Below are 19,610 nucleotides of genomic sequence, written 5' to 3' on the forward strand. Positions count from 1 at the left end.
CATATAAGTCTAGGCCTAGTGTATAACTTATAATAGCACCTTAATGTTAATTGAGTATATCATAGGATATTCAGCAGTCTCGTGTTGATAGTATTTACCGGAGCTAAAGAGGTCTGTGTGATGTGGTGGGAAGCATCCTCGCCCCCGTGAGAGTGGTCCTGATGCTGTGCCTCGTGTGCGCGCATTACATCATGTATCTCCCGTGTGATTGGCTGTAGGTCAACTAGTCCTCCTGCCGTGCTGCATCCACCAAGAGCCTCCTCACCCCGAAGACACTGTTTTTTTTATTCGGTCTCCTCATCAACCCCGTATTGTATTTTACTTGATTAAACGACAACACCCATCGACTGCGTGTGCGCGCTTTCGTTTCGTACACTGGCGGTTCGTTTTGAAGATGGCCGAAAGCGAGGCAGATACGCCGAGCACACCGATTGAGTTTGAGAGCAAATACTTCGAGTTTGATGGAGTGCGGCTGCCGCCCTTCTGCAGGGGGAAGATGGAGGAGATCGCCAATTTCTCCCTCAGAAGTAGTGACATATGGATCGTCACGTACCCAAAGTCAGGTAAACGCCTGTGTGTCTCCCTCTGAACGGGGCAATCTGTTTTCACGTTTATTCTCGTTACTAGCTCTGTGCTGCAGCTAAGCCTGCGGGTTTCTCCTGTGATTATAAAAGTTTGACAGTATAAACAAAACAGCCTTCATCAGTCTTGGCGTCCATTGTGCATAATGTGCAGCTTACTTTAATAATTTAAGGTTGCAAACCAGCTCGAGCTTGATATTTAACAGCTTTGAGTCCCAGTCATCTTTAGGCCCGTGTGACGCTCATGCAGCTGAACTACATTTTATAGGCCCTTCTCATGCTTCCAAAGCAGCACTCCAGCCTCCGCGTCACGTTCACAAACCGTCGAACCTATTTAGACAAAGTAAATCGATTCATGATTGGTTGTGGTGCATCAATGAGCTTAGTCAAAGTTGGCATCGTTCACCGCGGAGATGGAAGACAGGAGCGATGTTTACATTCAGTGTCTTTGCGCAGCGTTGCGCGGTGCCTTGCCGTGCGCTGGGTGGGTCTGATCATGTGATCGCCAGTGGGCAGCCGGAGCTCTCTGTCAGTGCGCACAGGAGGGCAGAGGGATGTGCGATTATTATAATGGGAATCATCTTTTATGTTCGCTCATCATCTCAGTAGCATGGCAACAGCTGTATGTCGAAAAAGAATGCCAAGTAATTACAATCAATGAGCATCAAAGGTCAATTTCATCATCGAGAGAAGCTTACTGATGGGATTACGGACAATCATGTTGATACAACTTTGCCGTGGATTATTAGCCGTGCGTCTCTTCAATTTCCATTAGAAAACACAAAGCAAATGACATATGGCTAAAGTCTATAAAAAACAAACAAACAAACAAAGTGAATCTGCTTAAAGAAAAACATGTGTAATGGCTTGTGTGACCTTAACAGTGTAAGTGTATCATTTACAATTTGCTGGGAAGGTGCCAGAAGCCAAAAAGTAAATGGAAATAAGATAACAAATAAAGGAGGTGAGTGAATGACTGGTGTGTGGATTGTGATACATCACCCTTTTTCATGCAAGGCCTTGTGCTAACTGTCCACAGCCATGACTCATGTAGAGCATAGTGACCCACAGGCTAGTCGAACATAGGTTGCGTCATCTATTGGTGTTCTGCTGAATTAATGCAGCAGACTTGCACTCTGGATTTATTGTGATGACGTACAGAAGCAAAAATAACAGTTAATTTGGGGTCTGGTTTTCAGTCCTTTTGGTATTGCCTGACAATTTGTCAAACTCATAATTCCTAACTATTCTTTACATGACAACCACAGAATCGTTATGCCAGGCAGACTGTGGACAAAGGCATGTATGGTGTGAATCAGGCAACTAAAACACATAGTTAAAGCTGCACTGAAAATGTAATTATTTAAACAATGGATCAAAAGATGACATGTAATAAGATGAGTAGCTCACATGCTCAAACAGCTATCCGATACTCCCTGTGAAAACACGAAAGAAATAGTTAAAAACTGTTCAAATCGATGTGTTCCCCTGTACATGAAAGATGCTTCTGTAAAGCTCTGGATTTCTCCACAGCAGCATGGATGAGTATTAAGAGTGATTCTAACGTGTGAGAGAGGATATACTGGTTTGTTTATCTACTCTTATGTAATCAATCAATCAAATCAGTCACATTTTATTCATATTACCCATATCCACAAATAAGAATATGCGTCATAATACTTTATTAACTGTATAAGATGCAGCATCCTCTGTCCTTAAAACTTGACTTCAGTGAAGAAAACTTTCTAACAGGAAAAACATAGAAACACCTGGCAGACTCACAAGTGAGGGATCCCTTTCCAAGATGGACAGAAGTACAATAGATCCAGTTATGTAGTACAAAGACGGGGAGTGGTTAGGGAGTGGTTATTGGTGACTCTAAATTGTATATGAGAGCGTGAATGGTTATATGTGTCTGAGAGTCAGCACTGTGATATGCTGGTGTTAGCCAACCTCTTGCCCAATCGCATTGGCTCAAAGCCCCCCGCATGTTCATAAAAGTTTCTAAAGTGAAATTAAAGTTTGCTTTGAGAACCTTACAAAATTTCATTGGTTTCACTGCCAGCATGTGGTCAGCCTGAAGCCACTTGATTCCTTTCTCCGAGTAAAGGCTCTTATATACTACTACGTGTCCGTTTCTCGGAGAGTTCTCAGCAGGGGGCAAAGACTCTTTTTGATTTTTACTTCTCCGTCAGTCTACGTCCGGAAAAAATTCACCGCCAAACCCATAGGTGGCGCAACGGAAGACGAGCTCAGAGAAGCCTACCCCATTTGGGAAGAAGAAGTCCACGTGTCTCTGTTGACATGTTAGCTTGCGTCCCACACACTGAACCATGGCAACTAACAGAACTAAATAAAGTGACACCCAGCGGGTCAAAATGCTGATGTAATCGTTTCTTAGCGCAGCGGTTCCCCGGTCTTGTTTCCGAACTGTGTTGCTGATTCCACAGCTTGAATCTGCTTGAGGCTACATGTAGCTAGAAGCTACACGGACCTAGCTCCCCCCAGCTTCCACACACAGTCAGCAGGACTCCCGACACTAACTACTACTATCCAGTGTTTGCTTCTAACCTGACGGTATTATAGAAACAGTGTCATGATAGAAGTGGAATTAAAGTCGTGACGGCGGGTTCTTGCACTGTTACCACCGCAGTTAGCATGGTGGCTAGCCTAGCCCGCTAGCCTAGCCTGCTAGCGCCGTTTTGAAAGCTCGTTATAACCGTCTGTGACCGTGCACACATGCCCTCAGTGCTCTAACGAGCCACCGTCAGCCAGACAACTCCGCTGGCTTAACACACACGTCACATTAATCGTAGAATCATAGTTGTGTTTGGGTTTGATGCTACATGGAAGTAAACAGGAAGTAAACAGGAAGTTTGAGGTCCGGAAATACGGAAATGACGTCATACGGAAATGATGTCGTTCGCGGACCAATCACAGCCAAGAGCGGTCCGTCGGGTCTCCAGCATGAAGACGGATAGTTAGAAAAATCAGACGTGTACGAAAAGCTGTACGAAGCATTCGGAGAGGGCGTTTCACGACGGATAGGGCGGTCTTATCTGTCCGTAATAGAAGAAACGGAGAGGCATAAATTGGCCTTAAGAACGGTCAGACCTTTTCAAGTCACAGAACATTGGCAAACTCATAGGTTGATAAAATCTTTAAGTAATAAAGCTGGGGTGAATGGATCAGACTCTGATGAATTAGAGATATTTTGTTTCACTCTTCATAAAATGGCAGTGACTGGTATGGCATGAAGTAATCTGATGGCAGCCTCAAGCCTTCATTTAGTTGTTTTATTAGCCTCCTGTTTTTCCAAAGAAATATTTAGATAATCAGATTGGACTAGTACACTTAAGGATGTTTACAAGCCAGAATGAGTCATGGGGTAACCACAGAGAACATTGGCATGGCAGAACAGTATCTCAGTGCTCTGATTGTTACAGGGTCTCAAGAGCAAGAGTCTGCAGAGACTGGACAATCCTTTTGCCTACTCGTCAGGCACGTGCACAGACATTTTGGGGGGCCGTCGCTCAAACCCCAAAAAAGGACACCCATTGCCAAAATTATTTATGAAAGTAAAAATAATAATAATAAATAAATAAAAACTTACTGATTCTCCCTCATTTGTTTTACTAGTTGATGTCCTGATCCAATATAAAAGAGAGCTGCTACCCTGAGCTGCTTGTTGCAGTTCCCTATCCTTCTGCTTTTGGAGTCTCTCTTTTCTTGGCATTATGCTGCACATTTTGTAAATGAGATAAATCAATGTTGTGCATAATAATCAAGAGTGACTTACATAATCTCTATAAAGCTGATAACACAGTACACACACATTTTTGTTTACTGTTTTCTGACAGAGTTGAAGTATAAGCAGCATTACACTAATATGTATGTAGCTCAACTTAAGACCTACCTTTCATTTCAATAATTACGATTTTAAATGAAACAAAACTAGTGAACTTGTGTAATTTGTAGAACAGTAAAACTGCATTTAAATTCTCTGCCTGCCTGTATCTCTCTCCCTCTCTCTCTTCATTAAACATGACAAACGTCAGTAAGCAGCTGGACAAGTCTTTGAAATCACGGATTTCGTGAGTTTTTTGTTGGTTTATTTTTTAAGGAAACGTCGGACCAGTTGCGACGTAATGTTTTCAGCAGCGCTAATGTTGTGGTTAATTTATCACCAAACAACGTCGGGGGATTGCACACACACCGTCATTACCTGTTTGTCTGATGCTGCGGGTCAGAGAGGAAGTAGGCTGCAGCCGTTTGGCCCTCAGCGCTGCATTAGGAGGAAGAGGAGGAGGAGGAGGGAGGGGCCAACAGGGGCTTGTGAGCGCCGCGGAGCATGTCGGGGCGAAATTTTCACAAGATAAATGCCCCGTCAGATATCACAACACATTGGGGGGAATTGATGACAGATAGAGTAATTTTTATTCTTAAATATTGATGAATGAAGAAAAAATTGGGCTCCAGCAGAAGGGGCCCTTTTCTCATCCAGGGCAAAAGGGCAGGTGCTTGAGCACCACTAGGGGTCTATCTGTGCACGTGCCTGCTACTCCTATTAGTATCTTTATGAAAGTTATGGATTCTCATTGAAGGGAATGATACACAGTAGTCAGCTGCTGGAGTCACACATTACCCACCCAGGCGCGCTTGAACCCACCAGAGTTGCTTGTGAAAGAATAAGTCTAAATCTGTCAAACATACAAAGAAAATACATGTAAATAACGCATTAATGTAATGGAAACAAAAACAAGATTATAGTCAGATCTTCTCTTGCCTGAATAATGACGGTTCTACTTTAAAAACATTGACTTTTATCTATTTACACAATTTTTCTGCCACCTGTCCTTACTGCATTTGGCAACAACAACAACTGTGTTGCTTTAAGTCTGGATAATGTGATTGCACTTAGTTTGTTCGTTGTTGTGAAATATGCGGCTCGGCTGTAAGTACATTTGTTCCTGGTGGTGATTGGTCATTCGCAGCAAACATCTGCCCTTTTATGTGCACGTATCTATAGTATGAAACCTTAGGTTGACTTAGTGAATTGATAACCAGCGTCGTGTGACTGCTTAACCTGACTGCGTTTGGGTTAGAGTCCTGTAATTGTAGACTTTCAATTTGTGTACAAAATTTATATGGCTTCCTACACTCACAAACATGCACGGTATACTTTGCACCTGTGTGACCACTTAAAAAACAAAGTAATATCCAATGAGGGTTTTGACACTTTTTTATTTTGTATTGTCTTGTTTTTATCAAGTACAGTCCCTGTGTTCACAGCAATCCAATCAAATTTCTTTATAGTGCAGCTGGTAACCAGAACGATCGTGCATTTTGTGATAAAAGCATGAAATTTGGTACACTTATAGCCAAAGGCATTCTCAAAAGATTTGGATATGGAGCCACCATGAATTTTCAAAATGGCGCCCATGGCAGACATCTTTCAAAATGGCTGTCAGTAACAACTGTTCGCTTATGAATGATGGATATAATATGATGTTTCAGGCTTATTTACCATACATAGTACTTGGTAAATGTCTTTTGAATAATCTAAATTTGTCATTAAATATTCAAGATGGCTGACATCTTCAAGATTGCAGCCATCACTTTTATGACTGTCTGATATGGGTGATCTCGGTGTCAAACCAGTATTATTTTTTATTTCCTTTTCTTTGTGCAGAATTCAAATTTGGAACTTTACAATTGGCCAGAAGCTTCCTTCTAACTCAGAAATGGTGACCACAATAGTCACACTTGGTGACCACTGGTCACCTACAACAAGATGGCAGCCATATTTCTGAAATTAAATCTATAATTTCAAGTACACTATCATCTATTTTATTGTAATTGAAATGTTACCCAATGAAAAAAAAAAAAAGAAAAAAAAAAAGTAATAGAGTGGATGTTGAAGCACAACCAGGGCACACTGGTGACACCACTGCTGTGAAACTCAGCATGGGGTTCAGTGCCAGCTAAACACACTCCTCTTATGGGTTTCCCAAAGGAAAAAAGCACGTACTTAGCCTACGCACGTGCACAGTGCATACTCTGACAGTCCAAAGGTTACCTGCACCATTGTAGATGGGACAGCCATCATCCAGATGCTGAAACCAAGTTCAGTAAAAACCTTCAATGACTATGCCCATGTGATCTTCATTCCATATCTGACCAGAAAGTTTGAAACTGTGTCCAGGCTTGATCTGGTGTGGGACCGCTACTTGTCTGACTCTCTGAAAGCTGCTACGAGAGCAAAGCGTGGCACTGGAATTCAGAGACGTGTGGTAGGTGATGCAGCCATTCCCAGGAACTGGCAAAACTTTCTTAGAGTTGACAGCAATAAGACTGAGTTGTTTGCCTTTCTCTCGGAGGCTCTGCTCAGATGGTTTGTGCAGGAGGATAAACAGCTTGTCACCACAAGTGACATGGAAGTCCTTAGCAAGCCACCTCTCCCAGATAGGACATCGATTGCTCCTTGCAGGGATGAGGAAGCGGATAGTCGCATGTTATTGCACGTAGCCCATGCAGCAAGAAACGGCCACCACAAAATTATGATTCAAACAGTTGATACTGATGTTGTGGTGCTGGCTGTGGCAGTGGCTCAGACTCTACAACCAGAGGATGAGCTTTGGTTGGCTTTCGGTACTGGTAAGAATTTTCGATATTTGGCAGCCCATGAAATTGCAGCAGGGCTCGGGCCCGAGAAAGCATGTGCACTACCAGTGTTCCATGCATTGACGGGTTGTGACACTGTGTCAAGCTTTGTTGGCCATGGGAAAAAGACTGCATGGGCTGTATGGTCTGTGCTTCCAGAACTTACACTTGCCCTGTTGAAAGTGTCTTCAGCCCCAGATGACATACCACAGGAGGTAATGGCCACAATTGAGAGGTTTGTTATCTTAGTCTATGACCGAACCAGCACATGTACAGAAATCAATACGGCAAGGAGGAAGTTATTTGCAAAGAGGCACAATGTGCAAACAATCCCCCCTACCAAGGCTGCCCTAGAAGAGCATGTTAAGAGAGCTGTATACCAAGGAGGGCACGTGTGGGGTACAGTCCTGGTGTCAACACCAGAACTACCTTCACCGTGCGAATGGGGCTGGTCAAAGTCACCTGAGGGGGACTATGAACCCTTCTGGACATGCCTACCAGATGCAGGCCAGTCAAGTTATGATCTTGTCTCATGCAAATGCAAGAAAGGTTGTGTTGGGCAGTGTAAGTGCAAAAAATCCCACTTACAGTGCACAGCCCTTTGTGTCTGTGAAGGTGAGTGTGACTGGTCTTCCCTGTGATAGACCCTAGGTTTCCCTTGCTTAACATGAGTATTTTGAGATAGAAAGAAGATTCTTAGAAATTCCAAAGTTCCCAAATCAAATTCTGCATCAAGATAAATGTATAATTAAACATAGAGATCATCTATATCTAACCAGTTGGCGGCCATTTTGAATTTTCAATGAAAATGTTCCACTATCCAAAAGACATTTACCAAGTAGTATGAATGGTAAATAAGTCTGAAATATCATATTAAATCCATCATTCATAAGAAAACAGTTGTTGCTGGCGGACATTTTGAAAAATGGCTGCCATGGGCGCCATGTTGAAAATTCATGATGGCTCCACATCCAAATCTTTTGAGAATGCCTTTGGCTATAAGTGTACCAAATTTCATGCTTTTATCACAAAATGCACAATTCCTTTATATTTTGGAACTAACCTCTTGTACTATTACTCCCTCTCTATCCTTGTCCTCTGCTCTCTCCCCATAGGCACCAGTCTGCTTCAAGAGGTTGTGTATTTAGTAAGCCAGGGAGCAGACCCAGATGAAATCGGCCTTATGAACATTGATGAACAGCTGCCGGTCTTAGAGTACCCCCAACCTGGACTGGATATCATACAGGTACAGTAATATAGCTGAGATAAGGTTAGCATCAACCAGTACCTTAATTATTACAGGACTGCAGGAGGCCTGAGCTATTGGAAATTTTAGATGAAGATTTGCTGCCTGCATTGTTGTGAGTAGACCCACACATTAAGACAAACCAACATCCTGCTTATGTGCGAAACACGAGAAAATGCTGGTAACTGTCTCTACAAAAACACAGGCTAGCAAACGTTGATTTAAAGTGAGGCCATATGCTAAACTCTCTCTCTTGATTTATTCAAAGATAAAATGTAGAACACTGCATAGTCAATAAGTGCAAAACTAATTTTATTGTCTATATTGTGGTGTGTTGTTTTTTTGTCTGTAAAAACAACAACAGGGGTGATATCAACCTTTTTTGCACACTGCATTCACTCAGTAGGTTAGACTCTGTAAATTGCATTGGAAATGGTCTGTTATTTTGAAAATGTTTGTGTGGATCTGGAGGTCAAGGAAATCTTTCTCTCTTTCTTTAACATTGCAAATAGGACGTTTTTGACATTTTCAATGATTTCTCAGGGAATAATTGATGAAACCACAGTAAAGAAAATCAGACTTTTAAATGATTTCTTTAACTGTTTGCAATTTGGTGCAGCTTGATTGAATAAAGGGGACTCTTGGGCCTTGGCAGAGCTATGCTAACTACTGGGTGGCTTTCTAGTTTGAATATATATGGACTTTACATGCAGAGCATTGTGATCATAATTGGTTGTATGTAATGTCATTGTAGTATGTCATTGCATGCTATAAACGAAAACAAGGGAAACAAAAATACAGATATATGTAATGATTGTACAAGATGAGGCAGACCCAAGATCAACAAATTCTCATACACACATTATCAGCACTGTAGATCTATATTTACTCATAGCCGTGTTTCTATTGTAAACATGGATTGTCCTAGATATGGATGATTGATGTCATGGAAGTTCATCCATGTAATTTGAGCTACTCTTAGGGTCAGAAATAAACAGGATCAGTATGTTCCTTGAGAGAAAAGCTTTATCTTGTTTTCCCAGAAATGTATGTACAGTCAAAGTATATAGTATATACTCTTTTAGGAGATAAGAGACACCTGCTATCACCAGACACTTTCTCCTGGAGCGATAATAAAATGGAAGAATACAGATTAAAGTACTGACTTGTCTTATTTCTCCACAGGAGCTGACATCCCCTCGTCTGATAAAAAGTCACCTTCCCTACCGATTCCTCCCGACAGCAATGCACCATGGAGAAGCCAAGGTCAGCCTGGACAATACCACACTGTAGCCACAAATGTTTCTTTGCCTGAAGAAGCTAATTTAGGCATTTTAAGACAAATACATTTTGATGCAGGTGTCAAATATTAACAGACAGAGTTTTATTGCATTTCATTTCATAATGTTAGTTCAGGCAGATCATTGACGTCACCCACACGGAACTGGCTTCAGCTGTTTCATTTAATCTGACAGCCTTTTTTTAAATAGGTTTTTGTCCTTGTTTTTTGAATATGTTTTTCATACTGAATATACCATTACACAATTTATGATCGGCGTTAGAAGAGAAGAAATAAAATATACACAATTGTAAAAAACAACAACAAAAAGCGAATTCCTTTATTTGAATTAAAGCAACACTGTCACTTAAAAAAAATAAAATTCTAAACAAATCTATAAGTAAAAGGTTAGCTGTCAGGAGAAAAAGATATCAAATCTTTTCACCTAGCAGTATAGCTACAATATCATGACATTTAATGCTATTTGTAAAAAACACTCATGCCACCGCTATTTGCTGTCACAGCTTCCTCTTCATGTGTGAAGGTGTTCGTACTGTTGATTTTATTAAGATCTAGTATACATGTATGTTAAAGGAGAAGAGTAAACCGCTGCAGAAAGATCCATGTTCATGCTCTGATTCGTAGAAGCTTATACAAACAGCTGAGCCAATTTCCCCTAAAATAACTGTGTAACCATCAGAAATAATACATTATTTGATGAGTAGTGTTTTCAGTACAGTTTTCAGTATGGAACTGTTATATTTAATGCAACACACACATGTGTCTTGCTGCCCATACCACTCACCAAATATATGAAACAGTGAGGAGAATTAGTCGAAGTTGAATCTGATATGAGTCCTCACATAACCAATAATAATGAGCTTCGAGCAGCCATGACACCAAGAGATCTTTGTTCAGGCTAACAAAGTCCGAAATAGACAGTGTTGACCTCACCAGCCCTCAGCTCCAGCAACTTATTCTACAAGACTACAGTAAATCACAGGACTCAAAATTTTCAAGATCTCTACTTAATATAAAGAGTGCCTGGAGTGCTTGTGTTCTCCATTTGGCACGATACAAATAAAATTGAATTGATTTAAACATTAATTCGGAGTGAGTACTGTGTGACCACTGAGTGACTTCTGTATGTGGGTTTTCTTCTAGGTGATCTACATGGCTCGCAACCCTAAAGACCTGGTGGTGTCCTACTACCAGTTCCACCGCTCTCTTAGGACCATGAGCTACCGGGGAACCTTCCAGGAGTTCTGTCGCCGTTTCATGGATGACAAGTGTAAGTATGTAAGTAGGTTATTGGAGGACTGGGTCACCGTGACCTTCCACCTTGTCCAGTTTTCTCACTACTGTAAGCTCATCTAGGTGTATTTTTATTTTTTATTTCTGTCTCTGTCATAGTGGGATATGGTTCCTGGTTTGAACATGTTCAGGAATTTTGGGAGCATCGTATGAACGCGAATGTCCTCTTCTTGAAATATGAAGATATGTACAAGGTAACATCATCACTGTCTCCTGTGCCTTTTTTAGTCTCTGTCTCAACATTCTCTCTTAACATAATTTAACATTATGTATGTTTTAACTCAGTAGTCCGTCGTCTGTAAGGGTTTCCCTCTTAGAATGTATTTTTGTGATTAAGATAGGAAGTGAGTCAGTACACCTTACCAGGGGAAATGCTGTACTGATATTGCATGTGTGTACATGTGTTCTGTGCTGCTGCCTAGTATGAAGTTACTTTTTAACCTCTATTCCTACAATGAGCATACATGCTCTTTACCCTCGCCTTTGAACATGTTATTTTCTGTACCGTCATTGACAGTGGTTACGTTGTAGTCCTGCCTTGCTTGCAGTGTGTTCCACATTTGAAATATCACAAACATTTCTCAAACTTAATCTAAATAGAGTGATTCATGTTATATCACAATTCGCTTTAACTTTTGAAAATGTAAATATTAGGATTTTTATATCTCCTGTAAGGCCGACTGGTGCCCAGGTTTCCACTTGAATACAACAAATGACAGTTGTTAAGATGCGATGATGAAAAAACACGGCCTCATTTTATACATACTCCTAGGTTGGAGGAGGTTTGATTGTATAGCCTTGTGCTGGGAGCAGTTTCTAGCAGATCCATCATTTTGGTCAGGTGCAATTTAAGCAGTTCCACACTCTAATTTCCCACATGGCTGCTTTCATGAACGGTTGTGAGTCAGAGCTTGTTCTGGTATTACTGGAGTGGCTTTTTTACATGTTGTGGCTTAAACTGTAGTCTTGACAGAGACTGTGCTGTGATATAAAACCGATGTTGCTGCGTTAGGGGTGCTAATTGTACATTTCACCATATATAGCACAAGAATGTTTATTAAAAAAGTCACTTTTTTAAACCAGATTTACAGCAATATTTGTGAACTTTGTATCTATAAAAAACATATTAAAGATAATGTCAATTTCAAATCTAAACTCATTATCTACTCAGCACAAAGTCGATGGAGGGGTGAGTGCAGTGGCGATTTTAGCCTGAAATTTCTGGTGGGGCAATTTTGTATGACGTCATGTCACCGTCACAAAAATAGAGGTAGCTGATTATTATAAGCAGTAGGCCTATATAGACCAGTGAGATATACCATGGGCTGCATTTTGAGTGCCAGCAGGGAGCAGAAATCCTATTTCAAATACATTTCACATGCTTTAGCTCTCAGCCCAACACAAAGCTGTTGCCTATAATACAGCATTAAAGTAAAATGATTGCAACAAAGGAAAAAGATTAGACAGACACATAGCTCAAATAACTTGCATAATTTATTATTATCAACATGAGGCGACATGCACCAGCTTCATCTGCACAACACTTTGTGTTTTCCTCCCCAACTAAAGAAGGCCTGCAGCTGTTTAGAGTTGGCAGTCATTGCTAAGTGTCATGGATAAAAGAGTTTATTTCTATTTTCATTATATATTATATATTCAAATGAACACTTATTAGAACAATGTTTATCTTTTGCTTCTTGATTTGATACACTTTAGATAAGAACCCAGTGTTTTATTTTTCTTCTTTGCCATAAGAGACAGAAAACGGTCAGCACAGCTGTGTCCTTCAGGCTCGTCCGTACCTAATAAAATTATAGGAAACATAAAATATGGCATTATTGTAGAGGAAGTGTTACACAAAGTTTATATCTTTGTTTTCTGTGGATATTCAACTACTGATTTTGAATATGGTTTTGGATTAAACTGTGCACTACCAAGACAATGCATGTACCGTTTGGAGTTCTTCCACATTATTAGTATTTCATAGCTTATTCTCCAAACACACTCATCCTCATAAACTAACGCTTCTCTCTGCTGGGTGGACCGGATCATGTGGCTTCATGTCGGGTCAATAACTCCGTAGGCTATGGTCCCGTTAGCATCGCTATTACTGCTGCAGGCATGCCTGCGGGCTAGCCGAGCTAAGCTAACACCCAGGTACAGCAGCGAATCACTACTTTTACAGATAAATACAAATACTAAACTTGACAAACCTCACCTCAGAAACGGGAGCTCACACGTCTTCAGCCTCTCTGCCAGGAGAACAAGCTGAACTTCAAAGCGTATTATTCATCCGATGTGAGTGAACCTCTCCACAGACCTGGGTGGTGTCCACTGACGAGGTAGCCTGTTAGCTCAGGTGACGTCGAACCGGAGCGTCAGCCTGTTTCCGGGTGACGCTGACGCTGGAGTCGAGTAGCTCTCTGGGAAACGTCGTAGGGCCCAGGTTGGGCCCATCTTCATAATCACTACCTTCCGATGTTAACAGTGGCCTGTGTGCTTCACGCTGATTGGTGCTCCCATGGCACTGGTCTGCCGCTTGCCCGTTGTGCCCACAGCAGAGAAGTACGGCGAGAGAAAAGCGTTTCACAAAGCCCAGTGCAGAGACGGACGGCAAGAGGGAAGCGTTTCACAAAGCAAACACACAGACAGAAACACACACGAATCAAATTACTCCAAAACAAGACTATAATGCTTGTGAGTCTCGTTTATTCACACACACATTCACGCTTCTTTGCATATAAAATAAAATAAAATATATTTTTGCCACAAAGTTCAGATATGCAGTATTTAGCTTTCTGCACACCAGCGCCATCTGGTGGGGCAGTGCCCCACCTGCCCCTTATGTAGAAACGCCACTGGGTGAGTGTAAGTGTTTCAGTCCACAAAACACTTTTATAGTTTCAGGGGTAAACAGTGATGCAGCAGAATCCAATACAATTGAAGAAAATGGTGACCACTTCTTGATATGTAAAAAAACAACAGAAAAAAAACATAAATGCCTTCATACTGCTCCTGTGGTGTCATCCAAGTGTCTGTACAACACAATATTGACTATCTCGAACTTAATCTAAGGTGAATTCAAAATGTCTTGAACTTGGATTATGACTAGGCAGAATTCAATTGTATGTATCTGAAATTATCATCAGAATTAAGTTGTAGATATCTGTAACACATTATAAAAACAGAATTTTACAAGAAATTAAGTTGCTTTTCAAATAAACTGCTGGAAAGGGACAAATTTATCTTTTATCTTTTTATCTGCTAAATAATCGATTAATCTGAAAAATAATCAACAGATTAATCGATAATCAAAATGATGGTTATTTATCAGATTGTAGCAGTGCATTACTTCCATGCCAAGACAAGTTCTCTTTTGAACCTTTTCAGACAAAAGGAAACCCATTTCATTTAAGCCTCCTCTCCAATCATTTGTCTGCAGCTGTAACCTGTAACCATAACCAACATGGAAGACCTGTGTATCCTGTCTGTCTTTGTTCAGAATGTTCTTGTGTAAAACTCTCCAGTCAAAGAAATAGAGCTCAACGTGTCAAATCAATATTTGTTCTTTGCATTGCCAAAGGTTGTTCTTTACGTTATCAGACCTTTTCATGGTTACAAGGGTGGCTCACCATTATTCTGCAGATTTTTCATGTGTTTTATACTGTAAAATCTGCAATTTATTTTGAAGGATATTCTCTGATAAATAATGTGATAAGTTGTTATCATTAGTTGTATTCTTAATAATGTTTTACAAACCCACACCATAGTTAAAGAAAACAGTCAAAATGTTGGTGTTCTGATTAAAATTCCCCAAAAATTAATTTTGCCTTTAATTAAAAAGTTGTACATGATGGAGTTCATTGTGTAAATTAGCAGTGCTCAGCATTATGAAGATAGGTCTGTACTGTGGATTCTTTCCACACTTTTACGCTTGCGTGCCGACGATTGCAGGTGGCCAGAGGCTTTATGTTCTAGGTTGTCCGTCTGTCCGTTTCTCTCTCCGTTCCAAACTTGTGAAAGCGATATCTCAGGGCTGCCTTAAGGGATATATTTCAAATTTGTTTCAAATATTCACTTAAACTCAACAATGAATCGATAGGATTTTGGTGGTCAAAGTTCACGGTGATCTCACAAAGCACATTATTAGCCTTGTGAAGGTGATAGCTCTGGAACATGGTCAAGGAATCCCTTCAAATTTGGCACTAAATATTCACTTGGATTCCTTTGGTGGTTAAAGTTCAAAAGGTCTAGGTGTGACCTTGCATTGTTTTGACCGAGTGTATCAGGAGTGCTCAAAGGGAATTTCATTACGTGTGGCAAAACATTCACTTTGACTCAAGGATGACCTTAATAGAATTTGGTGGTCAAGCTCAAAGGCCTCACTTGCCTGTGAATGTTTTATAAAAGGACCGCCCAAATGGAATAGCATTACATTTAGCTCAATTCACTTAGACTCTGATTAACTGATTAGATTTCGGTGGTCAGAGGTCAAGGTCACGGTGGCCTCAAGAAATATGTTTTTGGCCTTTTGAATGTGATATTTGAAAACTGCTTAAGAGAAATTCATCTTTTAATCAGTTGTTACTTGGACTAAAAAGACAAAGTGATAACATTTCAATGGTTAGAAGTCACAGTGGTTAAAGGTCGAAAAAATATGTACATGGAAACTGCACTCATTGGCAACCGCAGTGCGGGAATTCTAGTCTTGAGTAACAAATTTGATAGTTGATAGTTTTATTGTGACTGTTACTTGGGCAGAAAAGTTTGGAATGAGTTAAAAAGATTAAAAAAACAACCGTCCAAAACTTTAAGTGGTTATCACACAGATTTGAGATATTATAACTTCCACCTTCCATTAATATAAGTAACACTTAAGAGTTTGGTCATTTAAAAATGCTAGTCAAACTTGGGATACGTTAAGATGTGAGAAAAAGGCTAAACCTAAAAAATAGTACCATATAATGTCAAAAAAGTCCAAACCCAAAGGGCAGTTGCATCAGGGTCTGCTCTTTGGGTGGATGCTATTTGTGGAAACACAGTCACAGCCTTGGTATAGTTTATGAGCACAAGAGTGAGGGACTTTACTTTGTTTTTAGTGATCATCACATTTGTAGGTTTTCCATTTATTATAAATTCTCCTCCCTCTCCTCCACAGGACCTGGGGACATTGGTGGAAAGGTTAGCCAGGTTCCTGGGTGTTTCCTATGACAAGGCTCAGCTGGAAGGCATGGTGGAGAGCTGCAACCAGCTCCTTGAGCAGTGCTGCTCCATGGAGGCACTGTCCATCTGCAGGGGTGAGTGGGTGCAGGAAAAGAGAACAAAGCTTGTGGCATTGCTCCGTTCCTCGGGTCTGCTAAGTAGACATACTTTGGGGTTTCTGTGTGACATCTAGGTGAAACGTTGAGAGAATTACGTTTTCAACCTACAAACCAATTAAGAGGATATGTTCATACTGTATGTCCAATAGAACTATTGCCCACAATTCATTTAAATAAAAGAGCACTACATTGATGTAGCATTGCACTTAACTTTTTTGAATTTACAATGGGTAAAAATGTATGCAGCCATCAATGTGATATTCTGATCCTTCTACTTAAATGAAAGTAGAAATAACATGGAATAAAAAAAAGTTGAATCACAGGCAAAACTGTACTGTTAAGTGCTTTTAGTTGTCATTAAGACTTAAGTGCAGACCATTTATCATAAATACTGAATTTTTAATCACTTCAGTAAAGTACATTTTCAGTGTTCAGGTTTTTTTAAACTTTTTTTTGACCAAAAAAACTCCCTTACGTCCGGAAACACGGAAGACTAGGAATTCATCTTAAGAACCAGAGAGCATAAACAAAAACAAAGGTTAAAAGGAATTTTTCCAAACCTAGTACTTAAGTTGCATCAAAAAAGTACAGTGTTTAGTCTGTGCAAATAGAAAATACAAATGTTATGTTCTCAGGACATACATTTCCATGAAATTGTGCAACTAGTAAAATTCCTAGTAGAGGGTTGGACAAATTAATCACTGTGGTAATGGGACAAGAGTCATGAGTGCCTTGTCAGAGAAAGAACATATTCAGTATCATCCTAGTGCAATTTGATCAGGCCTGCTTCATACCAGTGATGTTATGATGTGTAACGAGGCACCGGAGGCCTCCTTCCAAAGCTATTGAAAGAAACTGAATCAACACAATTGTCTTTTTCGATGAACTCTGACTGACAGACGTCTGATCTAAAGACAACAACAGCGAGGACAGCCTGAAAAAGTCCAGCAGTATGTGCTGTAAAGAACAAAACTGACATCATACACTAAATGAGTCACACAGTAAAACCAACACCTGTCAATAGGGTTTAAACTTTGGTCTTGATCTATCTGGAGAATGCATAACATACAGTTATGACCTGGCAGTAATAAAGTGTTTTATTACTGCCCAGTCACCGCAGTGCAGATAAGAGAGGACCTGGTAAAAACGTTGATATGCTTGTCTCCTTCTATTGTAATTGTCAGTGGAAAGCAGTGAAGTGAGGGTGGATGGTGGCGCTGAGCACCTTGCACTTCTATATTACCCCTGCAGACTACACACTAGCTGACCTTTTCGGGGAAGATTGAATTTTGAAATGAACAAAAAACTGGATTCTGAATTTTACTCACATGTAGCAGTAAGCCATAAGTTGTGTGTCTTGTAACATTCCAGACCCAGTGTAATGCAGCGCCAAGTATCTTCTCCTTTTTTTTGACTGGCACAGTTTTCCTTTTCCTGTCTAGCACCCAGATTAATGAAATATCACTTGTGCCCCTCTGAGCATCCATCGAACTTAACAACCCTACAGCCTCAGAAAAATGTCCAGCAGGATCAATTTATACCCCTGACTCATCCAGGTAACACTTTGTTTTACAAGTCTTGTGGAGATTGATGAAGGAATAAGTGTTTACTTTAGGATAGGATCATTTTGTCAAGAAATGTCCACTGCAAATCAACAACTGTTTATGAACCCGTCTTCCAAATTACATAGTCATTTCTAGAAAATGGATAATGGATCATTTAAATAATAAACCCATAAATGAAAGCATTAGGTTGTCGTAGGTTAAACAGTTAAGCTAAGTTAAACAGAGTTCTTATTCTGCTCTGTTTGATAATGGAGAACAGACATGAAATCTAACCTCACATGAAATATTGTTGGTCAACAATACATTATGTACATTATTAGATTTGTGGTTCTTGGATACTGTCACAAACTGCTGGTTCATTTTAACGCACTTATACATATGAAGGTTAATTTCGTGTATTTACTGTTGAACCCAGGATCAGTGTTTTCTCACACTCAGTTTAAAATGATTATAGCACCGCTGTGTGGCTACATGTTGCACCTACACCTCAACCAGCAGGTCCCGTTTGTTTGTTTTGCTTCTATCTTCTTTGAGTTTCAACCGGACTCCACCTTTTACACGCAATTATTCTCATTTTTCAGTTGGGTTTGTGTTGCCATTCCTGATTTTGGATTTTATGTTTACTTATGGTTTCTGTCTTCCTTATAGTTTCTGTCTTCCTGTTTTCCCATCTAATTTTGTTTTCTTTTAGTGTATGGAAGTCTGGTGTGTGGTGTGCTTTAGTCTTAACACACATTTGGCAGTCGCTCTGATCTGTGTCACACGTGCCACAGCAGGTGAGTCATGGCCCTTCCAGGCTGCATCCGTGCTGAAACTGTTGCTTTCAATACAAGTCATCATGCAAACATTCAAGCAGTATTTTAGATTGAACTAAACTTTTGGCTCAAAAACCTAGTCAGAATGAACAGTGGCTTTGGACAATCATTTCACAAAAGGTGATAAAAGGTGTTTTATTTTTTTTCAGCTTTTAAAATGAATAAATCCTCTTTCATCTCCGTGTGTATTCTCATTGCAGGTCGTGTGGGGCTGTGGAAGGATGTCTTCACAGTGTCTATGAATGACAAGTTTGACACGGTCTACAGACAGAACATGGGCAAGTCAGACCTGACCTTTGACTTCTGTCTCTGAAGAGCGCCTGACGCCACCCTTCTCTTTCCGCCTCTCTCCTTTCATTGATCAACTTCAGTACTGTTGGCAGGTGCACACGTCATGACATAACCCACGCTCTTATATCTCCTCTCAATCGGTCAGTGTGAAGTTTGGATTACAGTACAAGACTTTTCAAGAATACAATCTGCATCATCACAAATCACGCTTTTATGAGTTGACCATAACAAACCACAATGTACAGGAGTTTATATTCCTCTATCAATAATTAAACCAAACCTCCTCCAACCCTACCTCCACAATATGTTCCCACTGTTGTGCATGTGTATCCTGACCAGGGTTCGATGTTGTAGTCTTTAAAGGTTGATCCTAGTTCTTTGAAGCTGAATAGTCATCAATATTTATATTAAACCCTAAATGGTAATCAGGTTTCAAACCACATAATCATAGTTGTGACTGAAATACACTGAAAATAACATGTTAATGTGGCTGACCAGATGAACCGTTCAGGTATTGTGTAGTCAAACCATGTCG

At 40.3% G+C, this 19,610-nt stretch overlaps 1 protein-coding gene across 1 annotated transcript; it reads left to right on the forward strand.

Annotated features, from left to right (window-relative positions):
* The first annotated feature begins 394 nt into the window (after positions 1-394).
* Positions 395-19,097, forward strand: sult4a1 (sulfotransferase family 4A, member 1). The gene is made up of 7 exons (XM_061080248.1): positions 395-563; positions 8,360-8,490; positions 9,676-9,756; positions 10,934-11,060; positions 11,183-11,277; positions 16,242-16,380; positions 18,985-19,097. The coding sequence occupies exons 1-7, from the start codon at positions 395-397 to the stop codon at positions 19,095-19,097; spliced, it is 855 nt and encodes a 284-aa protein (XP_060936231.1).
* The last annotated feature ends 513 nt before the right edge of the window (positions 19,098-19,610 follow it).

This window comes from Limanda limanda, chromosome 1 (genome assembly GCF_963576545.1).
Source record: "Limanda limanda chromosome 1, fLimLim1.1, whole genome shotgun sequence".
Classification (NCBI taxonomy): Eukaryota; Metazoa; Chordata; class Actinopteri; order Pleuronectiformes; family Pleuronectidae; genus Limanda; species Limanda limanda.